Below are 26,474 nucleotides of genomic sequence, written 5' to 3'. Positions count from 1 at the left end.
CACGAAAGCGCCAGGCAGCGGGGTGTCTCCACAGCTTTTCTGTGCACGCTCCCTAACTGACTGCGAGTGGCAGTAACTTCAGCCCATCCGTCCATCGGTGGTGAGACAGCACAGACAAAACAGAGATTCAAGATAGTTTTATTTGCCAATTTCACAATCATACACGGTACAATGTGCCGTGAAATTTTTCTTGTCCTGCTACCAATAAAATAAGAATTCAAATTAAATATGAATAATATCACAGCCCCGTCTGAGCAGTATCTGATTTCATAGAAGCCTTGTCTTTATTTTTTATCTTGTTTTATTTTATTTTATTTATAGTGGATCTATAAGCATCGTGGTCAGGGTTCTGTTCACCAGATCAACATTTTTCATTTCATTATGGGTCAGAATTTCTACACGCGTGTAAGAATTTGCCCACTAATTTAGTTTTTGTAGAGCCCAACTTTTGAACTGGAAGTGGCGTACGCATCTTTCGGGCCTCGTTTTGTGCGTATGTACCGGTTATAAATGAGGCTTCAGATCTTTATCTGCCGCTAACTCTGGGAATTTATTGGCCTTTCCGTCTCGGCAATCTGTTCATCCAGCTGCTTGCTTATTGTGACAAATTGCCACCGTCTTTACCTGCCTGGGTACCCTCGTTTTGTTAGCCTGTTGGGACTCAGCAGGTCAGTTTCTTTTTTAATTAAGGACAGTTTTGAGTTACCTGCTCTTGACATGATAATTGGCTCTTCATACAGCTTTCTACTTTAGAACATGTCAGACGTGAACACAGCATATCGTCGAATTTGAACTCCTCTTAAAATATAAGACCCCTGATTACATTACCGAGCACGACATAAAGCTTTGAAAAGCAGATTCCAATCATATCATCATGTGATTCATAACATTGAATTTGCACTTATCCCATGTTATTGAACAATGACAGGAGATTTAAAGTACATGATGATAATTCTTCTGCACTTAGAACCAAAAAATCTAAATAATTTGAAAGTCTATACCTTCATACGAATAACAGATCAACTCAAGAGCTTTAAAAAAAATACAGAAAATTTACTTTTTGCTTGTTATTGCAGAATAAGTGCAAAAACATAGACAAACGCATAAAAAAATGTAGATATGTTTTCATGTACATTGTGGTACGCCACAGGATTTCTGCCCGGTTTTTGATCCTTTCTATCACCACCACTTCTTACCGTGACATCGCTGATTAACATCCATACAGCTTAGTCTCACTCTAATGGATTCTCGCTGGACACGATTTTATTGTTTTTTACCCATCAATCACTTTTTACACTTAAAAGGGGAAAAAAAAGCAGGTCGTTTCTCCATTTAACAGACTTTAGCACCACTCGCCGCCATGATTTTGCCCCATTTTAGCCACGAGAGGTGGTCACAGCATTGCTAAGCTTTGACAGCACATCATATTTACTGGGAACCTGAATCTACATAGGCAATGTCGATTTGCCCCTGTAAGAGCTTCTGTATCCAGACATTTGACAGGCATATTGTAGGAACAAGTCCATTAGCACTGCTCCACAAAACACTAAGTCAGCGCGATGGGAATACTGCTATAGGAACGAGAGCTAAGAAAGGGCAGTTACTACAGCAGGGAGGAACAACGCAGTTCGCAGGGGATCTATAACCTGTTCTGCTTCAGAAGAGCAGCTTATGAACCCATTTTACTTTTCGAGTAAACAACACAACTCTGGCTTAATTAAATTTTACACACATAGAAGCCCGGTTAAGAAGAAGTACTGGGTTGTTCATCTTATCTGGCTTTAATTTAAGCACCATCTCTCACACAAAACAGCAACAAAAAAAAGGAAAAACGTATACTTCTGGTACCAGTTTTAAGGCTTTCTTAAAGCACACACGATATATTTGTCTGCAAAAGCAAACCTGGTGTGACATTTTGCATCTTGTAATACGAACTTGTCCTAAGAGGAGCTGACAAGCGCTCTAGGGTAGATGTATGGTAACTGCAGCAAACAGAGAGACAGAGAGCATACACTGTTGGGCCTGTGAGACCTCAGCTGCAGGAGCAGTCTCTGTTCTGGGATTTCTATCAGCCCCTCAGACCCCGGTTTCTACCAGAGAGGCTGGGTGGATCACAACAAGCAGGCTCCCCTGAGTGAAACCTTAGATAAGTGACTTGGTGACTAACCGGCAGTCTTGAAATACAGCCTCAAAAACATTAATTCCTCAGGAAGTACAGCTGGCTCAAACTTGATTATCCTCTAATAACCGTTACATGCTGTGCCCATTTAAAACAAACAGTCCATCCACAGCTTAACCACTGGAAGCTGCGCTAGTGTGATTCAAAATAGAGCTAGAAAAAAAAAATAAATGTCAGTTAATCCTTGGTCTGATGCTTCAAAATCCCTTAGAAAATCCAAAGGCTCCCACAGTGCGGCCTCTATTACTCCAATCAAATTAAGAAAATGCAACAAAGGTGAAATCTCAGATATAATTTCAGCTGCTCTGTAATTCAGACCAACAAGTCAAGCCTGATCATTTCACATTCGCACTGTCGGAGCATGGCGAAAGCAGGGCCGTATGCCAGGCTGCTTTCTGGCGCTAAGCACAGCGCTAAGCCCCATTGACAGAGCCAGCTAAGAATCAGTGAAGCCTTCCAGAAGCAGTGTGATGCTGTGCCACTGTAGAGTAATACTCTTGTAAAGGGCTCTACCTGCAGAGCCAAGGGTTTGCCTGTTTTATCCTCTTAAAATCACCAAACAGGATCACAGAGCACAAACTTCTCACCTTCCTCCTCCAGCTGTTCTGGTCGACGTCCTGCAAACTGAGTCTGTTTATTCAAGACTTCCCAACACTCCGAACCCCTTCATCCCCTTTTACCCTGAAAAGCTGCAAGCAGCAACAAGCTTTTGGGCATCATCAAGCACGGACTTCTCTGGAATCAATAAATGATGCTCAGCCACTTCATTTGTGTTTCACCCAATGGAAGCATCCAAGCTACTGACGATCAGCTATCAATGCTCATTCTATCCATCCATCCAAAGAACAATGAAAAGCTGAAAACATTTGGTTGGGACTGGGAAGTTTTTGTAAAAAGTCTGTTAATGAGCTTGTCCTACAGACAAGTGCATATATATCTACAGGAAGAACAATTTCAACAATTAATTTGTTTACATTTGCAATTATACAACAGCATCAGGTTTCCCCACGGTGCTGCTCAGCCGTGGCAGACCTTACCTTTAATAGGGACCATCTCCAACCATGGATTATTTTCATTGTTCAGCAATATGGTGATTATTTTTCTCAGTTAATAAGAGACTCAGTTTATCATTTAGCCTGTAAATAAAAGAATGAAAAAAGTATTTTGTCTTAATTTATTACTGTTCATGGAAATGCCTTCGCTTTGTTTGTGTACAAACCAAAAGCCCCAAGAACCCAAAGATATTAGTCATTATCGCTTTAAAAATTACCCGATTACCAGACCAGCCGCTTGATTAAATTTCTGTTGATCAATTAATCAATGAACATTCGTAGCACTGGAAGAAAACACAGCTTAGAGATAATATTCACCATCTAAGGAAAGGAGCAAATGTAGGCCTACACAAAGTAAAATGCATGAGGTCTGTTTAGAACACGTAATGTGGAAAATTAAAAAAAAAAAAAAAAACAACAACCACTTAATGGCTTGGAGAAAAAGAGGTTTAAAGTATGACTCGCTGATTAGAAATAAAAACTATATCCTAAGATGCAACTTCTACAATTACAGTTGAGTTGATCTTGGAAAACAGTTAAATCTTCATAGACTTGGTGAATGAAAGTCCATGAAAGCGATTAAAAAGCAACAAACTGATACCTGCTGACTAGTGCATTTATCTCATGCTCCAGTCAGCTACATTATTTATTTACATGGGATTAGTACATGCTCACTTATACCAGCAAACTTCTCACGACTCCCACTTGGATCAAACTGGGGAATAAAGACTATTGATGCAAACCATGATTTGGTTAAAAATCCGAGAATCTTGCTCACAGAGGAGCAAACAGCAGCTTTCTTCAAGTAGAAACCACTTTTAAATATTGTCTGAACTTCAGGAATATCCTTGAATGATTGTGGAACATTCAGGTTTAACATTTCACCAATAGAGAAGCGGATTATTTTACCATTTATTTTGCAAGGATCTAATAAACATGAGAACAATCCCTGAGGTACGTTGAATGTAAGCTAAAACCTACTGACCTACTACACAGAAAGCGAAAATGTCACAACTTCATATCATATATGCTTTGCTGATATGATATCCTAACCTTTCTAGAGTCCACACTCTAGCTTTTGTCATTCCCGATGATGGGAATGTGTCTAACGGCACTGCCTGATCAGCAGCTCAACTGAATTTTGTGAACGTTGCACAGCTTTTGAAAATTGTTCTTAGTCATAACAGGTTTGTTTGCTCTGTCAAACTTCAGACTTCTCTCAAAAAAAGTTTGTCCTTTAGCTTTGTCCCATTCAGCTTCTTTCTAAAAAAAAAAAAAGCACTGACTACAAGAGCGAATCTTGTGAAATTTGTTAACGACCAAAGAAGCATTGCTGTATTTTTGCTGTATGGCTTTCTGACTTTTTTTTTTTTTTAAATCTTTTCTGGCCGTTAGAACATCTGACTTTACTTTCAAGACTTTTCTTTAAACCAGTGAGGAGGCTACTGCACAGTCCGCAGACGCTCCCTCTCTCCTGTCTGTCTGTCAACTGCAGTCCAGGGAAACCACTGGCTCTAATCTTGTATCTCTCAGCTGTTGCCACGGTGAGAGGGTAACCACTTCCAACCAATAGCTTTATCTCTGACCAGCAGAGTGGAGAGCTTATTTTAACACACAACAGGACACCTGCACACAAAAGACACGCGAATTTACATCCCTCACAACTCCGTCATGACAAGACACCGAATGCACAGATGTTGCCAGGTTCATGTGACCCATCTATCTCTACCACAAGCAGGTGCAGCTGTGCAAAGGTGGACACCTGCAGGCTCATATGTATGTTAGCCTCTCAATATATCTAAACGCATGCAAAGGTGTGACACACACGCATATACCACTATATAAACACACACACACACACACTCCCACTCCCACAGACTCTCAGCAGGCAGAAATTGTGACGATGACAAGTGCTCTAAAGAATGAGATAGGACCGGATTATTCTCTTTCACTTGATGGCGCATGGCTTCATTTTAGGGACAGTTTTTTTTTTTTTTTTTATAGTCTAGCGTGAAAGATTTATCAGCCAACTCTGCTGCTACATTTGCTCGAACCCACTGTTACTTCCACCAAGCAAAAGGACATTACGCAAAACTAGAGAGAGAACTAATCCGTACATATTTTAAACCATTTTCAATTAAAGCTCAGCTCTGTGGAGGAAAACAGAAGGTCAGACAAAAAAAAAGAAAAGAAAAAGAGAAAAGAAATTCAATGTCAGCCACGATAAACTTGGCGGTGACTAAAAGTGGGAGCTGAAATTGAAATGAGTAATAAAAGTTTTGTGAGTGAAAATGCAGCTCAGTAGAGCTAAGCAAATTTGCATTTAATCAATTTGAAAAAAGGTTTTAATGCAACGCTTGCTGCCGAGATGTCGTGTCCACGCACGCACACACTCGCACAGAGGCACACACTCCAGGAACTCATCAGTCCAACGACATTTCATTGTGCAATCCATCTTAATCAGCTAGCCCATCAGAGACAATATATCCTCCCCTCCATCTCCCTCTCCTTCTCCGAACGGAGTGATTGAGGGGTGTAAAGAGGAGGATGTTTCTGCCCAATGTCTCCTCCCCCATATGTACCCCCGCCCACCACCCTCCTCCTCACCAGGACAGCTCTTAAGTGCTTGTGGGTTTTTATGTTTGTAGTGTTTTATAGGAGTGGGCAGGAGCCAGGGGCTGTAAAAGTGTGGAGGGAGGGGCAGGGGGGGGGTGCAAGGGGTGCAGAAGAGGTAGGAGGAGTAGAGAGTTACTGTAAATCCAGTCTTTATTGAGAGAGACGCAAACAACAAACAGCAACCGTTCAACCTCCCTACAACGCCCTGCTTACCTGATCAATGAGGGCTGACTGAGGACAGGCAAAAGGGAGGGATAACTAAGTTTCCACCTGTTAATTCACTGCTCCTTGGTCCTGTTTTGTCTGGATGGGTTTGTATCTACACAAACAAGTCTGTGCTCTTGTCTGAATCCATATATGTGTGTGTCATTTGCTCTCTACCAGACAGGCCTGGGGGCCCCCCTCCCAACATGCCCACCAGTCTGCCAGTATTGCGTATAATTGGCCACAGTTGGCTTCAATTGAATGTTTGCTGCCTTAGGGGCTAAATGATGCTTCAAGGCCTCAACCAGAGAAAATCTACCCTACTCCTCTCCACATGTCAAAAACCAAAGGCGCCGTCTTGGAGGCTTTCTAGCACAGAGGCTTTGTTGTCAGATCTGCAACGGGAAAAGTTTATCCCCTAAATGAGTATAAGAAGACAACTCCATCTCTGCTCACTGCTCTCTTTCGTTTCAATGTCATATCACTTCCAGCGCGACTGTCACTTAGAGCTTCTTAGTCAATCAGTTACTCATCGATGAAAAAGGTCAGCAGCTTAGTCAACAAAATGACCACAGAGAAAGTCAGCTGGGCAGCCAATTAGTCTAAAAAAGGATGATCAGGCTCTGCTACCCACAGTTCCTTTGAGGGTACCCTGTACCTGCTTGTTACCATGGCGATGAATTCCGGGATTTAAATACTGGCCTGTGTCCTCTTCCTGTCTCTCTTTCATCTTCCTCTTTCCACTCCTCCAGACTCCTCAGTTGCTTTTTGTCAGCTGGAGCGCTGACTCTCCCTCACGCTCCGTCTCTCAGTCATGTTTCCTCTGGCGTTGTTAAGTTTTCAGTCTCCCTCCCCTCACCTTGTCTCGTCCTCTCTACAAAATGACATTTTACTAGCTGTTCCTTCTTGTTAACTCCATGCCTCTTTGCATTCTGCGGCTCTGTAAAAACCCCTGTAAAACACATACCCTAATTCAAACTGTCCTGCCGAGACACGCAGAGACAGTTACTTACTGAGTAAACACACATAATTACTTAAATATTTGCAGGAAGATGGACGCATGAATGCTTGCAAATGCACACGCAAACACAAGCAATAACCCTGTAAATGAGAGTCAACAATCAACATATTCATTGGGTGCTGGCACAGCATCCACCTGCTGACAGTCAGCTGCCAGTGAAAATCCATCATTTTCAGCTAAAGCCTCATCATCGAGCATCATTTAGGCATGCTGGACTGGCTCACTCTCCCCTGATCCATCGCCTGTGCCAAGACACCGATTAAACTGTCCTGAAATGCCTAAACAGCCTTTCAGGAGAATGTCTTGTGTGAATAAAGTGGCTTTTGGCTCCATCTAATGGTCACTACAAAGACTCTAATTCCTCTTTTAAGTGCCTGTAAACCCCATCTGATGGAAGAACATTAAAAAATGTGAGTTAATTATTGATCTGCACTACCTTCTCCATTACAGTTATGTATGCAGCTTCTAACACGTTAGAACAGTCCTGCCATTATAGGTTTTAGATTGGCTCGTCTGACATTGACGATGGTTAAAATAACAATTCGTGTAAAACAAAAAGTTTAATATCTTGTGTGACTTGTCATTACACTATTGGTTTATCAATGGAAAGACAAATTAATTGAGTTTCAACATGAGCAAAAATGCTCTCTCAATAAGTTTTCTTGAAAAAAAATAAAATAAAATAGGCAGAAATATATCTTTTAATTACTCAGCGAGATTTTTTTTTCCCCCTTCAGGACACAGAATCTGACCTTTGCTTTCCAACTCAAGAAGGGCAAGGAAATTAATCTGCCACCTATTTAAGGAAGATGAACACCCTGCAGTTTATTGCAGGCTGAAAAGTTTGCTGGAGACAAAATCTTTGCGAGCCATCTGGATCAAGGTCAGAACGGAAAAAAAAAAAATCGAGCCACGATTCCGATGAAGCTGCTCTGCTACTGAAGCTAAACCATGGACCGAGACGCCGGTCTCGCTCGGTGTCTCACATCATCGCTTGCAGGGGGAAAATAAGCTCAGCGCTCCCACTGATTCAGCGACAGTCGTGAGTAGCAATGTTTTCATGAGTTCATAGAAATAAAATGTATGCCATAAAACCCCACTTACATAACTGAAAACAATATATGGACAAAGTTTAAAATAAAAAGCAATCGAGTTTATTTATCCATCTACAAAGTAGTTCACTGACTCACTCCACTAAAGGGATGTCTTTTCTTTGCTTTAATAATCAAAATGGAATATTAAAGTCACTTTTCACCCTGACCCTGTTCTGAAGGTTTTTACCTTCATAGATGCATTTAAATAACTGAAAATTTGTTCTGCTTGCCACAGTTGCCATATTCAGGTTGGATTCACAGGAAAAAAAACTGGATATTTTGGCCTAGCTTCGAGACATTTGGAGCGGATGCATGTCCAGCTCTGGTTTTCGCTCAATCCCAGGCCGATACTGCATTTACAGCAATTTCACAAGTTGTCATCAACATGATGATCATGATTAATCTGTCTCCCCCCTGCACACACACACACACACACACGCACACACGATCGCCATTCATAGTTCAAATCTACCCTCTGTGAGTTGTGTTACCATTATTATGTCGGTTTCTCGTTCATATGCCTCACTCCTAAGTGACTGAATTGACCTGACTATGAGGCATCTGCAGAGGCAAACAGCACAAAGTTTATTTAAAAAAAAGATAAGACAAAGCCTTTTCTTTTACCCCCCCCAAAAAATATCTGATCAAATCAGATGTTCTGATTGCAGTTACAGAGACCAACAGATATACACATATCATACTTCCAAAACATTTAGCCGTCCTTTAAAGTTTCCAGGGAGCAGCTCAACAGTCACCATAATATTCAGCTATTCTAGAGCTCTCTTACTCTTCGGTATTGTACTTAAAGTGGTCCTGAGAGGACCTCACAGTATGTTGGCAATCATATGAAAGCCTGTCGCTTCCCACCCACATGCTTAGGAAACATAATCCACGTAATCACCGCACAAACAGCCCTCACAGGTGTTTTGCACTAAATGTATGCATATCCACATCAGTTAAAATAGGCGAGAGGCTGCTCTAAGTTTCTTAAGAGCATAATCCTTTTTCGTGTTCTTCTCTTTTGCTTTGTCTTCATGTTTTTCTTGTGCATTTCTTTCTTTCTCAAATGAGTTCTGTTATTTTTGTAACAAAAGGATGTCCGTTTTCTCTCATCACGTGTGCCAGTTATGACTGTGTTGATGACTGAATTTACACATGAAGACACAGGAGGGAGGGAAAAAAAAGCCCATATGCACACACATACCTGCATTGACAATAGCGTCTACCTCCAGCTTGGTGATGTCACCGCTGTAGAGAGAAATCTTCTGATCCAGCTTTTCGTTCCTCTGGTAGTGCCTTGGCTCAGAACCACCTGACATGAAGACACAAACTTAGTCCGGTACATCTTTAGTTAGTTATCCAGGGGGAAAATGTTTCAGCACTTCATAAACATTGCAACAGTGAGACAAAAAAAAGAAATATAGACAGGAGTGGGGTTATTGTTTTTTTTACTTTTCATTAAATGGATCTGCTTTCCAAGAGAGGACATGTTAGAGTATGGTCCAACTGTGCCTTACTGCCATTTTAACAAAGCTGTCATCAGAGCACACCTCTGAAGTTTTTTTTTTTTTTAATGCTGCTCTTCCTCTATCACCTCCGTCACCTTGAGACTCTCTCTCTGAAACCTAATAATCAAAGTTAGAAATCTCGGGGTAATATTGGAATCAGACCTGAACCTTAACAGCCACGTTAAATCAATAACATCAGCAGCTTTTTACCAGCTAAAAAACATTGTCAGAATCAAAGGAATAGTGTCTAAACCAGACTTAGAAAGACTAATCCATGCATTTGCCTCCAGCAGGTTAGACTACTGTAATGGCCTGCTCACTGGGCTCTAAACGGGCTGTAAGACAGCTGCAGTACATCCAGAATACTGCTGCTCGAATCCTGACTAGATCCAGGAAATATGACCATATTAGTCCAGTGCTTAGGTCTCTGCACTGGCTTCCTGTCGCTCAGAGAATAGACTTTAAAAACAGTTTGTGTACAAGTCTCTTCATTGTCTAGCGCCAAAGTACATCTCTGACATGTTAGAGCCATATGAACCAACTGGGACTCTGAGATCCTCAGGGAGGGGTCTCCTGCTGGTGCCCAGAGTCAGGACTAAACAAGGTGAGGCTGCGCTTCAGGCTCATGCTCCTAAAATGTGGAACGGTCTTCCAGAAGCTGTGAGACAGGCCTCAACTCTGACAATATTTAAATCCAGGCTGAACAGTTCGATTTAGCTGTGCATATGACAGCTGAAAGTATTTATCTGCACTCTTCGCTTTTAATGAATTAAATAATGATTATTTTTATGCTTTAATGATTTCATTTGCCTTCTTGTGATTTTATGTAGCTGTAAAGCACTCTGAATTGCCTTGTGTACGAATTGGGCTCTACATATTAACTTGCCTTGCCTAGAAACTATGAGAAAAAAAAATTTGTTTCCACGTTTATAATCCACCTTTAACTATGCTTAAAAAAAACAGTCCAAACGAAGGCAGGATCACTGATGTGAAAAGTGACAGCAGCAACACTGCAGTAAACAGGATTTATTTCTCATTTCAGCTACATCCGTTCTCTGTGTATACACTGACTGTGTATCACAATGAATTGGACTATAAATTGGCTTGAACTGGACTGTACCTTTTGAAGAGCCTTGAGATGATGTGTGTTGCGATTTGGTGCTTTATAAATAAAACTGAATTTAATTTAATTACCCTGTGTGGTATAATTATCCAAAATGTCTGAATTAATTGTTTCTCTAGAAGAAAGATTCAGATAAAGCATGGGAAACAAATAACTAAGATGTGGAAACACAAATAATTAAACTGGGGTTATCTTGTGTCCAACAGCATGCAGTGGTCACTCAAGCATATAATTGTATACTCTTTCATGTGCAGTGTACTACAGTCTGTGTGATGTGACTTTCACAGTTTTCAGCGTCGAATTTATACAAAGATTCACTGTTTTAAAGAAGGAACAACCCCAGATTTAGCACCAGTTACTTGCCATGCCATCATATTTTAGGAAAGATTTGTTCGTCTGCGTTGACCGTGATCCTGACATCAGAAAATAGCAGAATTTTTTTCATTAAATTAGCACTGATTTCAGCGTGGAAACCTGAAACTGTGAGTCCTCGATGCCTTTCCATTGGGATTACTCAGTTTAAAAAGCCCAAAACATTACAGTTTGCTTATATTTCTCCATCAAAAAATAAAAACTGAAAAAACCTCCACATATGGGAAACAAAATGATGACAGCTGACAGCACCTTGCAAGGCATACATGTACATTTTTTCCTAAACTTCTGGTGTGTGGTAACAGATAACATGTTAACTAGTAATTTCACATTCATATTTTGATTTATGTCTTATAATAATCTTGCCATTTTCCACGGACAAACTTTTAAGCAACAACACAGTGAGTGTTTGTGACGGGTGCTGGGGGTCTGACCTGCAGTGGGGGTCCACACTGGGATGTCATCGAGTGGCACCGAGCCGGAGGTCCTGTAGTAAGGACGCCTTTCCTTCACAGACAGAGAAAGCAAGAAGTCTGGGACAGAAATTAGAAAGAAAAGAAAAAAAGAGAGAGTAGAACCAGACATCAAATAAACTTCGTCTGTTAAAGATCTATTCATTAGTTCAGGGAAAGACAGAATTATACATTTGGCATGAGACTGAAGCTTGACAAATAATGGGTCAAACCTGCTCACATTTTAGGCTTAAACTACAGGACGGCAACCTGAAAACTACAGGAGTACAGAGCTTATTAAGACAGGATGAGCAAAAATATAAAAATCAATAAGAACAGTCAATGGGTGCAGATTCAATTTGTAACATTCTTCTGCTGATCTCACATACTGTTCATGTTTTTTTACACGTGTGGTGTTACTGAATTTATAGCACAAACTCTGAAGAATAAATATATGTTAGCACTTTACTTGTTGCTGTTAAGCAGTTTGCATTGACTAAATAACTAACATTAATCATGAAGTAGATTCATGAAGCGTGTACAGTCTGTAGTTTCAGTCTTGTGAAAAATAATTCAGAGACTGAAAAGTGGACGGTGTTGTGTTCAGGGGGCAGCTCATACTTCTCCCTCTCATTTGCTGACCAAGAACCCTGCAGGGTTTTTGTTGCAAAATATAAAGTTAATCATATCGGCCACGGTTTTACCACTCTCACCCTTGGTCTTTTTCCAGTCTCCCTCAGCAGAGTCCAGGTTAATTTTGAGGGCCATGGCGGTGATGGCTCCGGTGTGGACGCCCTGCACCAGTGCAGCTGTGGTCACTCCGAGGGCGGCACCGAGGGCAAACTTGCCCAGGCAGCCTGCCCTTCCCCAGGCTAAGGAGAAACCTTTAGCCTGGCTGGACTTCCAAAGAGCTGCTTTCGGTGCAGTTGTTGAGAACCTGTCAGCTCGAAGTGCAGCGTTAATATGGCCGCGTACAGGACTTGTTGCTGGCTTCCCCCCAAGCGGGGGGCTTACCAGAGTTACAAAGTGCTTGAACTTGACACCGGCTCTCTGGAACTCAGCACTGACATGCGACAGAGGGCCGGTGGTGCACCGGAGGGCGCTGATGTGTGACACTCTGGCGGATATTTGCAGTGCCATCTCTGAGCTACAGCCAGCAGGCTGGCAAGTTGTGCTGGAAAGAAACGGTGTCGACCGTACAGTCGTGAGGTTTCGCTTTCGATAGTAATTGTTCTCTCACGTCCACCACTTCCCATGTGCCATTTTTTGTTTGGGAAGTTAAGGTGTGGAATGTACCATTAGTACCATTTGCTGGGGGGTACCAGCTGACTGTCGCTAAATGATTTACATTCAAAAGTGTTGTGTAATATGGTGTCCAGTGGTGACATTAATCCATAAATCCTACTAGCAAGGGAAACCGTGTGTGACCAGCGTTGTTCTATTTTAAAACGCGTTCAAACCCCGACTCAGGGAGCCAACAACCATAAACTAACGTCTCTCTCCTGACTACAGGAAGTTTCCATTTAAAGACACACTGACCGATCAAACGCGCGCGTAGAACTAAAATACTTGGTTTTCGAGAAGTAGTGCAATTTTGGACGTGGGTGTTGGGGCTCACACAGTTCATATTACTATGTAACTTGAAAATGCAGTCCTTTGCAGTTAACAGGGCTTCTAGTGTGAAAACTGTTCCCATCACCGAGTTACACAAAAGAGTGATTGGCCATGAAGTAATCATCATTGTATTGTCTCGAAGATGCATTCAATCGCCCCCTAGAGGATTATGGCGCAAACATGATTTAAAGAAAAATAAGGTAATTTAATACATAATTCTCTTCCCAAAGTCAACTGTGATATCAAGTATCTATGTTTAATTTTAAACGAACAAGGTTATTAGTAGGTTAACGGCATATAAACTAATTTCTCCTGTTTGTACATAAAAACAATAAAGGCTTGTTGTTAAAGTTTAGTAATCATAGCCTATATCCTTTAATTACTCATTGCTAAACTTGCAACCCACAAAATAAGGCCTACGTAAGAAATTTCACACACATATCAGCTTATATGTATCACTCATACAGCCTGTCAGACAAAACTTGAGCCCTTTTGACATATCCGCCAGGCGGAAACTGACAAAAAAAAAAGGAACAAGCCTTTCTGACAGGGGTGACACAAGTAGCACAGGCAGACACAGCAACACAAACCACAACCCGCCCTGCCAGAGAGAGGTAAAACTGCTGCACATTCTTACAGAAAGCCTGGGAAACTTCTTCAGACATCTGACAGAGGCGCAGGGGTCCCACTGTTTCCATCTCTCAAAGCCTTGAACAGAGGAGACTGACGGTACTGTATTTTAATATGTGTCTGTGGATGCATGACAGCTTAAGAGAAAGCATGAGAGCGAAGAGAAAGTCAGGGCTTGGCATGTGTAGTATATACGAGGCATCTGTGTTAAATAAGTAGCTCGCGGGTTATTTATTATATCACATCAGTCTGTAAGATGCAACATAAGAGGACCAACTTGATTACAGTTCAGAAATTATGATTAAACATGGAGATAAGAACAGTTTAGGCCTTCAAACAAATATGGAGGGGTTAGGGTAGGCTATCTGTGCATCGGCACACCAATGTGTTCATCGTTCTTTGAGAATACATACACATGGAGCAAATACACACATTTTTTATACTTTACAGTTGTAAGCTTTAAATGGGCTTAAATTTCCACACACAAGCTGGAGGACACTGTATGAGCACTGGATGAATAACATGCCTTAGGCGGGTCAGAAAGCGGAAGTGTGCGTCCACGGTGATAGTTAAAGTCAGAAACAGGAAATGCTCATCATACTGGACATGTCATTCAATGTACATGTGTGCGTGTTCGTGCTATTCAACATCATGTGATACTGGACCATAGATTAAAGTCTTTTTCCTCACAAAAGATTGGCTCTCTTTTTCACATTCAACATCTTAAATGTCATGTGTTGCCACTGCTATAAGATTCTGTCACTTGTTTGGATCTTTTTGCCCTATTTGCAGTATCTGTAACTCAGCTTTTTACACTTTTATTTATACATTGTGAAATACAATTACAAATATGTGTAGTGGCCATTTATTAAGATTGTGCAGGTAACATTACTATATATTTCTGTCTGAGATGTTCTGATCTTGATTCGGAGACTTTTGTAGTACAAGTTTAGACATGAACAATTTATTCATGCATTAAAGTTCCAAATAACTCACATGCACAGTAGTGTGCACCTTGGGATGCATTTGAACATCTCTTGTCTTGAAAACACAAATGAAAGCAATCTCTCTTTAACAGCTGATTGTAATTTTTGGTAATCATTTTGTCTGTGCATGAGTTGCCATCTATTAACATAAAAGATCATCTGTTGATCAGCCTCCTTGTGTAAATTTTAATTGAATGGACAATGTCACCTAAGCCATCCTCTCTTTCATTTTCTTTTGCTTTTTTCAATTCTTGCTTTACCTCCTTTAAAAAAATGTGTTGATTCTACACTGTCAGACTTGTCTCCTGCCTTTCTCCCCTCACTTTTTCTTCCTGTCTTTCTTGCAGTATGGCGGCGTGGGACCTGTCAGTAACAGTGGAGGACCTGGGGCCTGACGCCCCGTCTGTAACCATTAGTGTTACCTCTGACCTCCACGTTGGAGGGGTTATCCTCAAGCTGGTGGAAAAGACACGTGGGTCACTCTGTCTGTCTTCAGCTGTCTCGGCCAGTCACACTGCACAAACTAAATATAGTTACACATTCTCATCTACATCAGCATACAAGAATCTATTTACAGTCATAAATGCGGTAAACCTTCATATTACAAAACATATTCATAACCGACTCATGAGGATTCAACATATTAACTAGTGTATGGTGTGACACCATTTAAAAAACATGTTGAGATTCTCAAGCTATTGCCACATGTGTTTAATTCAGTTCATGTTGTTTATTTGAAAGCCAACTCTTAAGGTGTGGCCATCTCCAGACTTTGTTGATCTTGGTCTGTGAAAGGTACGGGAGAAAGAACTGATGAAGCATCTGCTAAACCCTAAAAATACATTGACCCTGACGTGATTTGAACACGCAACCTTCTGATCTGGAGTCAGACGCGCTACCGTTGCGCCACAGAGTCCCATATTTGCACTTTGCATGTCCACTAAGAAGTCCATGCTTATTACCTTATTAAAACTATTAACACTTATGAAAGTCTGCATCATAAATCCTGTGTTTTACCACACAAAGCCGACTCCTTGGTGAACTATACAGAATCCCTTTTTAACTTATGTTGGTGCGAGTTGCACCAATACAGCACAAGAATTTCTTACAGTTGTGAATTTCACTTTTGTTTAATTTTCTAACTGACAAACACATTGTTTTGTGATACATGCATAATTACAACCAGCCCATCCACAACACAAACTGTTCACATTGTTACCATCTGGCAGACACTACAGGAGTGTGAAAGCTGACTAACAGTTTTTATCCTCAGGCCATCAGGCTCCTGAATCATGGACCATAACCCCCCTTTTGGACAATAAACATATATATATATGCAATATTTACCATTTTTGCACATGACATTTAACTGATCTTTTGTTGCATATTTTGCACTTTTTATTTTATATTCTCTCTCTCTCTTTCTCTCTCTCTCTCTATATATATAGATATTTTATTTTATTTTTTTTTTTTGTGTATTCTCTTTTAGCATAGTTCTTTTGGTTGGGAAGTCGCAAAGTAAGCTTTTCATTACCCAATAATAACCACTGTGTCTGTTATTGTGTACATGACAAATGAACATCTTGAATCTTGAACAGAGGAGTAACAAGCTCAGGCAAAGGCTACATGTCTGACAGATCAACAAAAGCACGTCATGGACAAACATAGTGACCCTGACAGGATGTGAACACACAACCTGCTAATCTGTAATCATATGATGTAATCATGGTTAACATGCACACCTGAACCGCTTACTATCAGTGTTGGTAATGTTGATTCTGATATGTGGTAGATTACATATCACTAGTTACCCCAAGTTAGTTACTATGTACCCCTGGTTGCTCTTCAAATCCAAACACACAATGATTACCTTGCTTGAAAAAATGTTTATGGTTGAAAAAAAAAAGCTGAAAACTCCTCCACAGACTGTGGATGGTTTCTCAGGTTATACCTTGTCCATACCAGAGTTTTCATATTTACTGTACAAGTAAACAATCTTTACTGCACACTGTTGTTAGAGGTCATTTTAATGGGGGAAAACGTCTTTTGCCTGTTAACACCTGTTAAATGAGTAAAGCCATGTATATTCATTTGATTGACCATAATTAGATTTTTCCTGTCAACATGTAGATACAACTTGTTGTGAGACATCCTTCCCTTGATTATCCTGCAGTCAAATGTGCCACTTTCCTCACTCGCCTTGTCTGTTCCTGCACGCTTTGTCCAGACTGATACATTTGGATGTAAAGACCTTTAAATGATCATTAGAAACTTTCATCAGAAACTCAATTTCCATTGCATATTTTTTTCAAAGCAACTGGTTGCCCATTATTAGTAACCATTCAGCAGCTAGTAGACTCACCACTGTGATAAATTTAGATCTGTTTCAGGCTAATTAGCGTTAACTGTTCATGAGCATCACCAACATTACGTTTACTGTTCTAACCAGCATGTTTTGTTGTTACCTTTGATCACCTGCTCTGTAGAGCAAGCTGCACTGAGTGAGAAGTCTCTTTTATTTTGTGTGTCTCCTCTACAGAAGTCAAGCGGGATTGGTCCGATCACGCACTGTGGTGGGAACAGAAGCAGCGATGGTTGCTGCGGACAGCCTGGACTCTGGAGAAATACGGCATTCACGCCGACGCCCGGCTGCTCTTCATGCCCCAACACAAGCCCCTCAAACTGGGTCTGCCCAATGGCATCACCCTGAGGTTACGGGCTTGCTTCTCCAACCCTGTTTTCCAGACCGTCATCGGCATCTGCAGAATGCTGAGTGAGTTTTCTTTCCTTCTTCCCCTCTTTCTTATATTCTTTCTATCATTGTTTTTTTGTTTTTAGTTTGTTTCTAAAATATGTACGTACTATGATAGCATGTGCAGAATATTACCTACGTCTAAATATTTTTCCTCAAAGCCTGTATTGCATCTCATTATCAGTTGTTTTGCTTGTTGTAAGCGCTCATGCTGTATTATACCATAACTGTACACATTCTAATGAGTCATTCATCTCATTTATATGTTGCACTCTGACTGACTGGAGCAAAACACTAAGATCAATGCCGAAAGATGAGCCCTCACCATCTGCTTCTTGCTTTCATTTAGTCTATTTCTGGTACTTCTTGATCTCAATTCCTCACCAGAAGTTCCCAGGAGGTGACAGACGACTGGAAAGGGTTTTAAAAGCATCAGCTGAGAGGAAATAATGAAATCAGCCACTGAAAAGTAGCTCTGGGTGCAAGCTGATTTACAGTAAAACCTGATAAAGCAAACTGCTTATTTGTAATGAAATAAGCAGTTTGATTTTGCTGACAGTATTGCAGCTGTTCTTGCAACATCCCTTTTATCAAGGTTCCACGCATTCAAAGAGTCCTTTTGAGGCCCCAGGTTTTAGTAAAGAATTAAAAGATCTTTCAGTGTAACTCACAACAAGAGATTTTATATCCTCTTAACTGTTTACATCTGTGTTTATTGCCTAGCAGCCATGTTTTCCCTTCCCGTGTCCTCAGATGTTTGAATTCTGTTTGTTACTCCTTCAGTAGCTCGACACCAAGGAGACGTCGCCCATAACAGAGAAAAACAAAACTGTGACAAACTTTTAGTCAAGCAGCAACTGTTGTGATACTCCTACTGATGGTTATGAGGAGTTCAAATAGTCATGGTTTGGATGGGGTTGTTGATGTGTCACTATGACATATTACATTTGCACCGATATTTTTAGAGGAAGACAAGGCATATTGATGCGATGTGATTTGAACACACAACCTTCTGATCCGATCCGATCCGTACAAACGCTTAAGGACAAATGCAACATTGCTTTTCAATTGTTACATATGTAATTTTACAGTGTGAACATGTATGATTCACCAGGTTACTTTTGTTTCACACCACCGATGAGACTCACGATCTTTGTAATTAGTCGAGGAATGTCACCATGACAACGAGATGACAAAGTGTTACTGAACTGATTATCAGCCACAATATCTCACGCATTTAGTATTTTGAATAAAGAAACGTATGTGAATGAGAGCAGCTTTAGTGGGAATTCGGCTGTATTGAAATTCACTTTCACTTTATTGCTTTTGCAAAAATGTGGAAAAGGTTGCAGCTTTGGAGCATGTACAGAATGACCCATCTGAGTCTAGTTGAGCACATACATGCAGGAGTGACTTGAACGCCAACTGCATTATCTGGGTGTCTTTGTCTGGTTTTGAGAAACTCATTTTTGTACCATTTCAGTTAGACCAACATCTTCAAAAGCACAGTTTTGGTTGGAATTGCGTCTTCTTTTTTCTCGTGTCACGTAAACTTATTGTTTCATGGGATACAGCAGCCTTAAAACCTGAATGCGGGAGGGACATTAGAACTTCTCAGTGCATCATACAAGACTTAGTCTATGTTTATTTGAGATGTTTGATTAAGTTGCACAAACCTGAGCAGGTGGCGCTGATGTGTTTTGACTCATATGTAATCAGCATATAACCACACTTTTGGCTTTAAAGGACTTGTGCTGTGCATTGACTAAGCTTTATAGGACAAATGCTCAATCTTAAGAATGAAAAATATTTTCATTTTGGTTTCTGTAAGAGAAGATCTTTTTTGTTAATCAACCTAAAAGGTAAGATGTTACTTTCAAACATGACCCTGATGTGATTTGAACACACAACCTTCTGATCTGGAGTCAGACGCGCTACCGTTGCGCCACAGAGTCCAGTGAAGACCCAATGTTTTTTTTTAAAAAGTAAGACAGCAGTGGAAATGGAGACAGGGTATAAATAAAAGAAAAAACTGGCAAATTGTGACAGCAAGACAACTGGTGCAGAGATTCTTAAAAAAAAAAAAAGCTGCCTTTGTGAAGAGAGGTCATGGGGGGGCATATTGGCTTTTCACAGCTTAGTTTTTCCACCTCAGACATTATTCTCTCAACTGAGGTGGGATCAGCTAATTATCACCACAGAGCTGTGTGAAGATGCAGGAACACAAAGACAGAACACGCACTGTGGGGGTTTGTGACAGGATTTTAGTATAGAAGGGATTTAATGTGTTTCATGAGGGATCATATCAACTGCGTGCTACTGAGCTCATCTCTGTGAATCAGAAGTTACCCCTAAAGCTGTGTAACATTATGAGCATAATGGTTGGTGGTCCGAGTTATTCATTAGCTACAATTACATGTAATTACACAATTAATTCAACTAAAAATTAACTAAAAAGCAGATTATATTTCAAATTACAATAATAAGATTATGCAGCCAATATATATTGTTAAGACAGTGTAATTCTGTGTGACAGTAACCACATATGAACTACAGAAAGTCCAACCATTGACGCTGATCTGAGCTAGAAAGACAAGGACCTTTTCAAAATCTTATTCTCTTTAAGCTCAAGTTTCATTATTAACACTTAAACAATGTGACACTCACATGACTTGAACACACACCCTTCAGATCTGGGGGTCAGACACATTATCATTGCGCCACAGAGCCTTCTATGAAGTTGTTTTTTAACTGTTCTTTACAATCATTAACAGGGCGAGTTTATGAAACGGAATATGGTCAAACTGTTACGGCTAGATGACTGATGCAGAGAATCTGAAAAAAAAAAAGATGGATTTGTGAACTTAGGTCATGGATACCAAAGATTCACTGACATACGGAAAGTGAACGGGATTGTCATAGATTAACCAAAAGTAGACCGACTCATAGAAATCAGCTCTTTAGTGATACTACAGGGTTGAAAATCTATATGTGTGTATGTATAAAGGAAAGTTCAACATGTCAACTTTCAGTCTTCATTGTACTGTTTTATTGATTGGTGGGCAGTGGTTACATTGCAGGTCATTTGCTCATATAGCTTGTTTCAAGAAGTCATCGTGACATTCAGGACAATAACTTGGACAGTTGAGCTAACTGTGTGAACATTCTTGCATACAAACATCTTGACATTGTTCGACAGTGTTGACTAAACTCAGTTGGGACACGACAACATTTCAACCTGAGAGATGGGATGTTAGAATTTCTTTTTTTAGTTAATGTAAGCCGCAGAAGGTCCAATGACCCTGATATGATTTAAACACACACCCTTCTGATCTGAAGTCAGTTGCACTACCATCATACCATTTAGTCTCTGGACTAGGTGCTGTCACCAGCTGTGCTCCTACTTCCAGGTTTTATTAAATGCTATTAAATGCTTAACCAGCTGAACCCAAACTGTGTCCCAGTATGTACTGTTGCTCATTACCTCTACATATTTCTGTCTGTTTGCATTAAAACTGAGACAGCCTTCATTTTATCTGATTTATTAACTTTTAATTCGTTTTCTCTCTGATACAGACATCCGTCACCCCGAGGAGCTCTCCCTCCTTCGTCCTGTGGAGGAGAAGAAGAAGAAAAAAGATAAAGATTTGACAGAGGAAATATACGATCTGACCGAGGTGCCCCTCTCCTCGGGTACGCTCATCGCATTTTCATTTTCGCTGATAGCGTGATGTGCACATGTGATAGCTTGGAGCAAGAATATGTGAATGCTTGAAACTTTCGCAAAAGGTCACAGATTTCCTTCACTGTTTCATCTTTTGTTTTTTACTTTAACACACGGTGGTCCTGGGACAACTGTTGTATGTTTGGTTAGAGGAATGCTAGACATATGGTGTAATGTTGTAACCACAGTAACAGTCACAACATTCAACTGTAACCCTCTTTCTCCAACTTCCTCTGCAGTGTCCCGGCCCTGTCTGTATAACGGCATGCCGGCTCACTTTGTCGACTCAGCGCAGATGGAGGCCATCTACAAAATGCTGTCAGTCACTCAACCTCCTCCCGCCCCTGAGGTCATAGCCAAGATGTACCGCCCAGCCAGTGTGGTGGACAAGGCTCACATCAACGGCAGGTATGCCTGCAATACTGAACCTTATGTCTGACAGCTTCACAGCAAGGAGCTGACCAACAGACATTATCCAGCTTATAAGGGTGAAGGATGCTTAACTAACAAGGCTTCTCTGGGAAGGAGTGCTTATGTTGACCAGATTAGCAGTGTGGCGAGTTGGGTCAGCAGTTAGCTGGACGTGGTTTCAACTGTAATCACTTAATCAAGCCACGATCCAAGTGATAAACATTTGGTATCTGTTTTTATGAACCGATCCTGAACTCTGCATCTGTAGCTGTAGCTCAATTATAAATGGCAGCTAAATGAGAGATCTGGAATTTGAATATACGTCATCTTATGTGCATATTGGCTGATAGAGACACTACTAAAATATAACTGCCTATAGCTATTCAACTGGAGCTATTTGAAGGGCTTTTAGGCACAGTGGTGTACACTGAAGCACTGTCACTTCAGATTAAGGGAGCACTCTCAAAAGCTCTTAAGAAAAAAGAGCTTTTGTTTCCCACTACGTGGCCTCTCCCTCTTCATCTCTCCCAAGTTTAAGTTCAAAGCTGCTTTAAAGCTGAAGTGTTGCCAAATCATACCTAACATGAAAGTATGTAATAGTGTACAGTAAATAGTTTGTCATGTAAAATGGAAAACATTTTCTATGTGAATGCATCTCTCTGATCAGTTGAGGTCTGACATAAGATGTCATAAATATAATCTATTATTTGCTGTTTATCCTCTCCAAACACATAGTAATACATTAAAGCTACATATAAAATCATAATCACATACATCCTCTATGTCTTTCCCTGTCAGGTGGTTGGACTCATCGCGTTGTCTTATGCAGCAGGGCATTCAAGAAAATGACCGTCTTTGGCTTCGCTTCAAGTACTTTGCCACCTATGATATAGACCCCAAGGTGTGTGTGTGTGTGTGTGTGTCTTTGCTGTTTTTATACAGTATCCATACAGTGTGTTTAGGTTTTTGAATGCATTTGGCATTCCATCCCTTCTCTAAACTCATCCTTCACTTTCCTCTTAATCTCTGGCTCTGCAGTACGATGTTGTACGTCTGACGCAGCTGTATGAGCAGGCACGCTGGGCCATCCTGCTGGAGGATATCGACTGCACCGAGGAGGAGATGATGCTGTTTGGAGCTCTGCAGGTAGACGCTACAGCTGCCGAGGGGGGGGGGGGGATTGCGTATTTCTATGTGGGAAGTGGGCATTTCTTGCCTGAAATTCTTAAATGTCAAAGAACACAGAAACTGTATGTTCATATGGTAAAAGAAACTGAATGAAGACAATGATAAGTGTCCAATGTTAAGCAGAGGCCATGTTCAGATTTAACTTTAACTCTATTCTAAATTAATAGAATAAAGGATGTTTGAGCCTCAAACAAAACTGTAAAAACTGGTTCACACATGACTTCTTAACAAAAATAACTGAAAATATGAGTATGACATGACAACTTGGAGGTTTTGTTTATGATTTTCTTCAAGGTTGACATTAATGATGTATTTTACATGTACAGTATAGGCAGCGTATAAGAAGTCCACTCTTTGGCTTTAGATCTATACATGATGTCAGTACTTTTAGCTTTATTTTATCCTACAGTTTACGTAGCTTTTTTTAATTTCTTGGAACGCAGAGCATAGTTAAAAGTCAGCGTCTCTCCTGTCTCGTGTTTGAACTCATGTAGTACCACATCAGTAAGGTGTCTGAGTCGGAGCCTCAGATGGCGAGCTCCAGTGCTGCGATGGACGACCTGGAGTCTGCCCTTCAGTGCCTGGAGGTCAAGATGGAGGGAGAGAGTAGCTCTGCATCTGAACTGCTGGTCAGACAGATTTTACTGACTTACATGAGAGCTGAATGTATCTTTTAAGGTTATAAAATCTGGCAAAAGAATTGTCAAACCATCAAAGTTTGATTTTATTTCATTAAGTTATTACTGTTTGAGAACTTAAAGTGTTTGTGTGTTTGTACTTTAGTATTCACAATACAAAGATTATATAAAGCATTTAAAATGAAAGGAAGAGTCTTTTATTCACTAATAAAATGTCTTCATCCAGGAAAATATGACTGCACCAGAACTCAATGACTATTTGAAGATATTTAGGTAAGAGAAAGAAAAGTTTCTGGAAAAAAAAAGAATAACTATATGTATCCATGCATGTTTTCTATATGTATATACATACGTGTGTGTGTGATTGTTCAGTTGTTCATATCAGTTTATGTGAATTGATAACATCAGCAGGAATGTGTTTTGGAGAAACTGAACGATATGATTGTTCTTTAGGCCCAAGAGGCTGACTTTGAAGGGCTACAAGCAGTACTGGTTCAAGTTCCAGGATACCTCCATTTCTTATTTCAAGAGCAAAGAGGAGAGTATTGGAGAGCCCATTCAACAGATTAACCTCAAAGGTACTAAATCTATTGTTGTAATTTACTATCATCATTACCTTTTCTTGCTTTGTCAGCAATAGAACTTTGAATTTGTATGGCTTTGCTGCCTTTTCAAGGATGATATTGCTACTTGCCACATACGACAGTATAATGTAACGCTTCATAGGAAACCTCATCACACACAAACACAGCTTTCCATATATGACACAAAGGGAAAGTTAAAGTCTGTTTTCCTTCTCAACCTGTGAAAAGTTCATGGGGTCAGTAGTAATCCGAGTACTAAAATATCCACTTCAGAACTCTTTTTAAAAAATGAAAAGGCTGAAAATATGAGTTGCAACTCAGGGGACTCTGCCTGTATCACAAGAGCTAACCCATAAATGTCAAATTTCAGTTGTGAATGTCCCTTTGATTTTGGTCCTTTGCACAGGCTGTGAGGTGGCTCCAGATGTTAACGTGGCAGCACAGAAGTTCCTTATCAAACTCCTGGTACCAGCACCAGAAGGCATGAATGAGGTCTATCTGCGCTGTGAGAATGTGAGGCCACACACAAAATTCGCCACCTCTGTGGCGCGATATCCTGTTGTTTTCACCACCTTTATCTTGGTCTCATCATCTCAGCTCTGCCCACAGTCACACCTGTCTATCGTTCTTTCCCTCTGTGGTTTGTGTCTGCAGGAGCAGCAATATGCTCAGTGGATGGCTGGATGTCGGCTGGCCTCCAAAGGCAAGAGTCTTGCAGACAGCAGTTTCCAGAGTGAGATCCAAAGTATCCGTTCGTTCCTGGCTATGCAAAAGTCCAACTCCGGTTCCAATGGCAACGCAGATGCCAGCAACGAAAGCATCAATCCTCACAGTCTGGTATCGCCACGCTACCATAAGAAGTATAAGCCCAAACAGGTATTTGTGCACCACAAAAGAGCATTTACTCATTCTATATACTGTGTTTGACACTTGGCAGTGGCACACATTACCAGCTGTAATGAATCAATTTTAAGTCATTTTTCTTGAAAGCTGTACATGGATTTTGTGCGACTGAGCTAATTGAGCAGACCTTCCCACAGTTTGTGTTCAAGGCAGCAAAAATTTAATTACATCTGACATTTTCCCTGTGCCTGCTCCTCCAGCTGACCCCTCGTATCCTGGACGCGTACCAGAACGTGGCTCAGCTCTCCCTGACAGAAGGCGTGATGCGCTTCCTGCAGATCTGGCAGGCCCTGCCAGACTTTGGGCTGTCATACGTTGTTGTCAGGTTCAGTTTGTTGTTTAAAGTCAAGCTTCCAACAATCCATTCAGTCTCCGTGAGCATATCAAATATTAAATTCAGTGTAGAACACTTGTTATGAAGCACTCACATTTAATTCCCCTTACATCTAGCAGACAAATGTGTAATAGATGATGTGCATATTTCAACACAGTTGGTGGCTGCTAGCGTCTAAAAAAAAATCACAGGTCATGTGTTAAGCCAGACAACTCTCCTGATAAGTCTCTTGTGTATAGTTCATACTGTGGAAGCTTTCTCTTTTGGACAGTTGAATACAGTTTTTGTTATGTTTCTGGACACTAAAAAATGATTTTTGCCCTTAGGTTTAAGGGTAGTCGAAAAGACGAGGTCCTGGGCATAGCCCCAAACCGCCTGATCCGAATTGACCTGGGTGTGGGTGACGTTGTCAAGACCTGGCGCTACAACAACATGAAGCAGTGGAACGTCAACTGGGACATACGGCAGGTCAGACTCATTCGGTGCTTTGGTTTCTGCAGTGAAAACAGCTAACATGTTGATGTATTAGCTCATGACAAGTCACGGTTTTTCTCCTTGTAAGAGAGTCTAAAGTGTCTTACACCTGAACAATGGATTTGACTGAGCATTGATCTGCAGGATGATTCATTGTCACCATATCATTCAATTGTAACTTACCTTTATCACTGTCATGCAAATATTTTTCATTCCCCAGATGAAGCTTAACTAATGTTTGGCTCTTTGTCTTCTTTGTTTGCGTTCCTGACTCATCCAGGTAGCCATAGAGTTTGACGGGAACGTGAACATTGCCTTCAGCTGTATAACTGCTGACTGCAAAATCGTTCACGAGTTCATCGGAGGCTACATTTTCATGTCAACCCGCAGTCGTGAGAAGAGCGACACGCTCAATGAGGAGCTCTTCCACAAGCTGACCGGAGGCCATGAAGCTCTCTAAGACTGAAACACATAAAAACTTCACCGGCCATCACATTTTCTGTGTCTCACGTGTGGAAAACAAGTTATATACAGGCAGAAAAAAAACATAACAACAGTGATGGTCAAAATAAGATATCCTGTTCATTGTACATGCATTGAAATGCAGTTTCGCAC

The 26,474-nt window shown here is 40.7% G+C and overlaps 2 protein-coding genes and 2 non-coding genes across 6 annotated transcripts in view; 1 reads left to right on the top strand and 3 right to left on the bottom strand.

The window, feature by feature from the left end:
* Positions 1–13,049, bottom strand: part of macrod1 (mono-ADP ribosylhydrolase 1) — a 121,872-nt gene extending 108,823 nt beyond the window's left edge. The window contains exons 1-3 of one of the 3 annotated variants that reach the window (XM_072395578.1): positions 12,335–13,049; positions 11,604–11,702; positions 9,371–9,478 (exon numbers count right to left, since the gene is read on the bottom strand). In XM_072395578.1, the coding sequence (XP_072251679.1) occupies positions 9,371–9,478; positions 11,604–11,702; positions 12,335–12,761 (634 nt within the window). In that variant the 5' untranslated portion in view covers positions 12,762–13,049. The remainder of the gene's footprint in view (positions 1–9,370; positions 9,479–11,603; positions 11,703–12,334) is intronic. The other 2 variants (XM_072395577.1, XM_072395576.1) reach the window with 2 other exon arrangements.
* A 719-nt stretch (positions 13,050–13,768) lies between these two features.
* On the top strand, positions 13,769–26,338 carry fermt3b (FERM domain containing kindlin 3b). The gene is made up of 15 exons (XM_072395574.1): positions 13,769–13,964; positions 15,199–15,323; positions 17,391–17,624; positions 21,180–21,296; positions 21,567–21,735; positions 22,537–22,639; positions 22,777–22,884; positions 23,421–23,555; positions 23,791–23,837; positions 24,018–24,142; positions 24,555–24,661; positions 24,803–25,024; positions 25,252–25,376; positions 25,712–25,853; positions 26,140–26,338. The coding sequence occupies exons 2-15, from the start codon at positions 15,200–15,202 to the stop codon at positions 26,317–26,319; spliced, it is 1,938 nt and encodes a 645-aa protein (XP_072251675.1). The 5' UTR covers positions 13,769–13,964; position 15,199; the 3' UTR covers positions 26,320–26,338.
* trnaw-cca (transfer RNA tryptophan (anticodon CCA)) lies at positions 15,696–15,767 on the bottom strand. Its single transcript has one exon. It is a non-coding gene; the product is annotated as a tRNA-Trp (tRNA).
* trnaw-cca (transfer RNA tryptophan (anticodon CCA)) lies at positions 19,487–19,558 on the bottom strand. The gene has a single exon. It is a non-coding gene; the product is annotated as a tRNA-Trp (tRNA).
* Positions 26,339–26,474: the final 136 nt, after the last annotated feature.

This window comes from Leuresthes tenuis, unplaced genomic scaffold (genome assembly GCF_036924035.1).
Source record: "Leuresthes tenuis unplaced genomic scaffold, fLeuTen1.0.hap1 SCAF_11, whole genome shotgun sequence".
NCBI lineage: Eukaryota > Metazoa > Chordata > Actinopteri > Atheriniformes > Atherinopsidae > Leuresthes > Leuresthes tenuis.
Note: the sequence above shows the minus strand (reverse complement) of the source record. Positions and strands in the feature narration are given on the sequence as shown.